The sequence below is a fragment of the Cystoisospora suis genome (assembly GCF_002600585.1).
Source record: "Cystoisospora suis strain Wien I chromosome Unknown contig_840, whole genome shotgun sequence".
Classification (NCBI taxonomy): domain Eukaryota; phylum Apicomplexa; class Conoidasida; order Eucoccidiorida; family Sarcocystidae; genus Cystoisospora; species Cystoisospora suis.
Window position 1 is genome coordinate 1 of NW_027153641.1, and position 2,941 is coordinate 2,941.

General features: G+C 42.4%; 1 protein-coding gene across 1 annotated transcript; it reads left to right on the forward strand.

Moving 5' to 3' along the window:
- Positions 1–50: 50 nt before the first annotated feature.
- CSUI_002008 (uncharacterized protein) lies at positions 51–2,937 on the forward strand (the record flags this gene model as incomplete). The annotated part of the gene is made up of 1 exon (XM_068062210.1): positions 51–2,937. A coding segment is annotated over exon 1 (2,712 nt), but the record flags the coding sequence as incomplete, so codon positions are not given.
- Between the last annotated feature and the right edge of the window lie 4 nt (positions 2,938–2,941).

Consider the following 2,941-nt stretch of genomic DNA (forward strand, 5'->3'; position numbering starts at 1 on the left):
AGAGAAGAGAAGGAAGGAGTGGAGAAGGAGAGCGAAGAGAAGAAAGACAAGGGGGGATGGGAAGTAGAAGAAGCTGAGACACACGTACAACAGAAGGATCTGTTAAAAGAAGAGAAAGAGATAGAAGTAAAGAAGAATGAAGAGGAAGAAGAAGAAGAAGTTTTGATCATAGGACAAATAAGGCAACAGAAGAAAGAGAACGAAGAAGAGGAAGAAACGGCGATAATGAATGGAGAACACGAAGAAGATGAAGAAGAAGAGCGAGAGGAGAAGAAGAGTAAGAAAGAGAAGAGCAAAGATGCTATGAATGAAAGCCTTTCCCAACTTTCATCGATCGTTCACTTATCTCCTCTCTCACATACACCAGGAGATCGGCCAGTCTCTTGTCTAGAGAATGAACGAAACAAACCAAGAAGAAAACGACTTCAGACTGCTCCTGCTATACATCTCCAAAGAGAAGAAGAAGAAGAAGAAAAGAGTGAGGAGGACGTGAAGGAGGTGTCTTCTTTTCCTTGTGTGTCTTCTACGGTTGACCGGGAAGCAGAAGTCCCCGTCTTGTTCCCGAATCAAGAAGGGGCCGAAGACTTAGAAGAAGAACAAGAAGAAGAAGAAGAGAAAAAGGAAGAAGAAGAAGAGAAAGATGATGAGAAAGAAGAAGAGACACTTCTTTCTACTGCTGTTGATGGCTGCAATAGATCTTTGAGCGTTGCTTCTCTCCCTCTTCCGCCTTCCCGTTTGGAGAGCTCAGCGTCTGCTTCACATGAGAACGTCGCCTCCAAGAAAGAGAAAGAAAATGAAGAAGAACAAAAAGAAGAAGAAGCTACCCATCATCGTCTTCTTCTTCATGATAAGGAAAAGGAAGAAGAAGAAGAGGAATCTTCTTCTGTCATGTCTTTCTCTGTAAATTCTTCTTCATCTGATGTTCTTCTTCTTCCTTCTTCTTCTTCTCATGCATTTTCAGAGGGACTTAGAGGCAGAAGAGGAAGCTTAGCTGGCTCTACCATCTCGAATATAAGCTCTTCAACGAAGTGTGATTACAGTGTCCAGACAGATACACCTCCAGATACACCCGACTTGATAAAGGGAGAGGAAGAATCGAACTATCAACGAAGACGTCGGCATGTCTTAGAGAGAGCTATACAACAGGAGAAGAAGAAGGCCGGTCAACGCGCTGCTGAGTGTGAAGCTCTAAAGAAGGAGCTCGAGAAAGTTAAGAAAGATCTAGCAGAAGCTCTTAGGTCGCATCGACGTGGAGGAGAAAGAAGGGATAAAGACGCGCTTCAAAGAGCAAAGGAGGAAACGAGAGAGGAGGATGCAGAGAGAATTCTAGGGGAGAGAACAGAAAGGGAAGAAAGAAGCTTTCATTGTCGAAAGAGAGAAAGTTTTGAAGAGGAAGAAGAAGAAGGAGAACGAAAAGAGAAAGAGGAAGAAGAAAGAGATTCATCGAGAGATTTCATGTGTGAAGAGAAGGGATGTTTTAACTCTTCTCTAGAAGACTCGGGAAGAGAGATGAAGAATAGAAGAACGGTCACATGCGTCTCTCAGGAAACTCAGACAGAAGAAAGAGAGATAGAGAAGAGAGAAGGAGAAGAAGAGAGAGAGAGTAATCGAGAGGAGAAGAAGAGTGTTAACGAACGAGAAGAAGAAGAGAAGATGAAGAAGGAAGAGGAAGAAGATGGAGTTAAGAAAAAGAGAGATGTGTGTGATTTGAAGAGAGAGAAAGAAGAGGTCCGGAAAGAGAAGAAGAAATTGAAGAAGTACTTACAAGAGATTTCACAGGAAAGAAAGAAGCTTGAAGAAGAGAAGAAAGAGCTGGAGAGACAGCGCGAGATGTCTCTGAAGAAAGCGATAGAAGAGCATGAAAGTAAGATCAAAGAGAGCTATGAACGAGCTTTCTTCTCTCAGATAGAGGAGAAAGTTAAGATTTCTCGAGAAGAGCTCGAAGAAGAATACAAAGAAAGGTCTGAAAGAGAGAAGAAAGAATGGCTTTCTCAACGCGAGCAAGAAGAGGACTTGAAGAAGAAGGAAAGAGAGAAAGAAGAAGAAGAGAATAAGGAGAAGAAGAGGAGAGAAGAAGAAGAGAAGGAACAACGTTTCAAAGAACAGTTCTGCCAACAAGAGAAACAGCAGAATCTGCTACAAGCCTGGGAAGATCAGCTGAGACAGCACGAGCGAAGCCTCCAAGAAAGAGAGGAGAGTTTACATACAAGAGAGAAGAACTTTCTTCAAGAGAAAGCGTATGAACAGAATGTGTTAACCCATGAAATTTTGAAGAAGCGCCAAGACTTCGAGATAGAAGTGCAAGAAATGCGAAGACATCAAGAAGACCTCGAGGCTTCTTTACGTCAGCGTGAAGAAAAGGCGAAGAAGAATGAAGAGTATCTTCTTCAGAAAGAAAGAGAGCTGCAATTGAGAGAAACCCATGTGTCTCTAGAAGAAGAAAGAAAGATAGGAGAGTTGAATCAAGCTATGAAGCTTCTCCAAGAGAAACAATCTCTCTTCGAAAGACAGCAGAATGAGTTCTTTCAAGTCACAAAGAAACAAGCGGAAGACGAGCTCGCGAAAAGGAAAGACGCTCTTGACTGTCTCGAGAAGTCCATAGAACAAAAGAATCGAGAATTAGCTGAAAGAGAAAGAATTCTGCAAGAAGAAGGAGAAGATCTGAAAGAAGAACTCGCCGAGCAGACTGCCTGCCTAAAGCAGAGAGATCTAGAGCTACAAGAAAGGATACAAAGAGAATATCGTGATCTAGAAAGAGAGAAGGAATGGCTACAACGAGAGAAAGAAGACTGGGGAAAGATGAAGAAGAAAGAAGAAGAACAAGAGAAGACGTGGAAGGAAAAGAACAAGATACTACAAGAAAGATATGATGTCTTCGAGAAAGAAAGGTGCCACTGGGAAGAGGTAGAAAAGATGAAGTTGGCCGAAGAACAATCGAGGT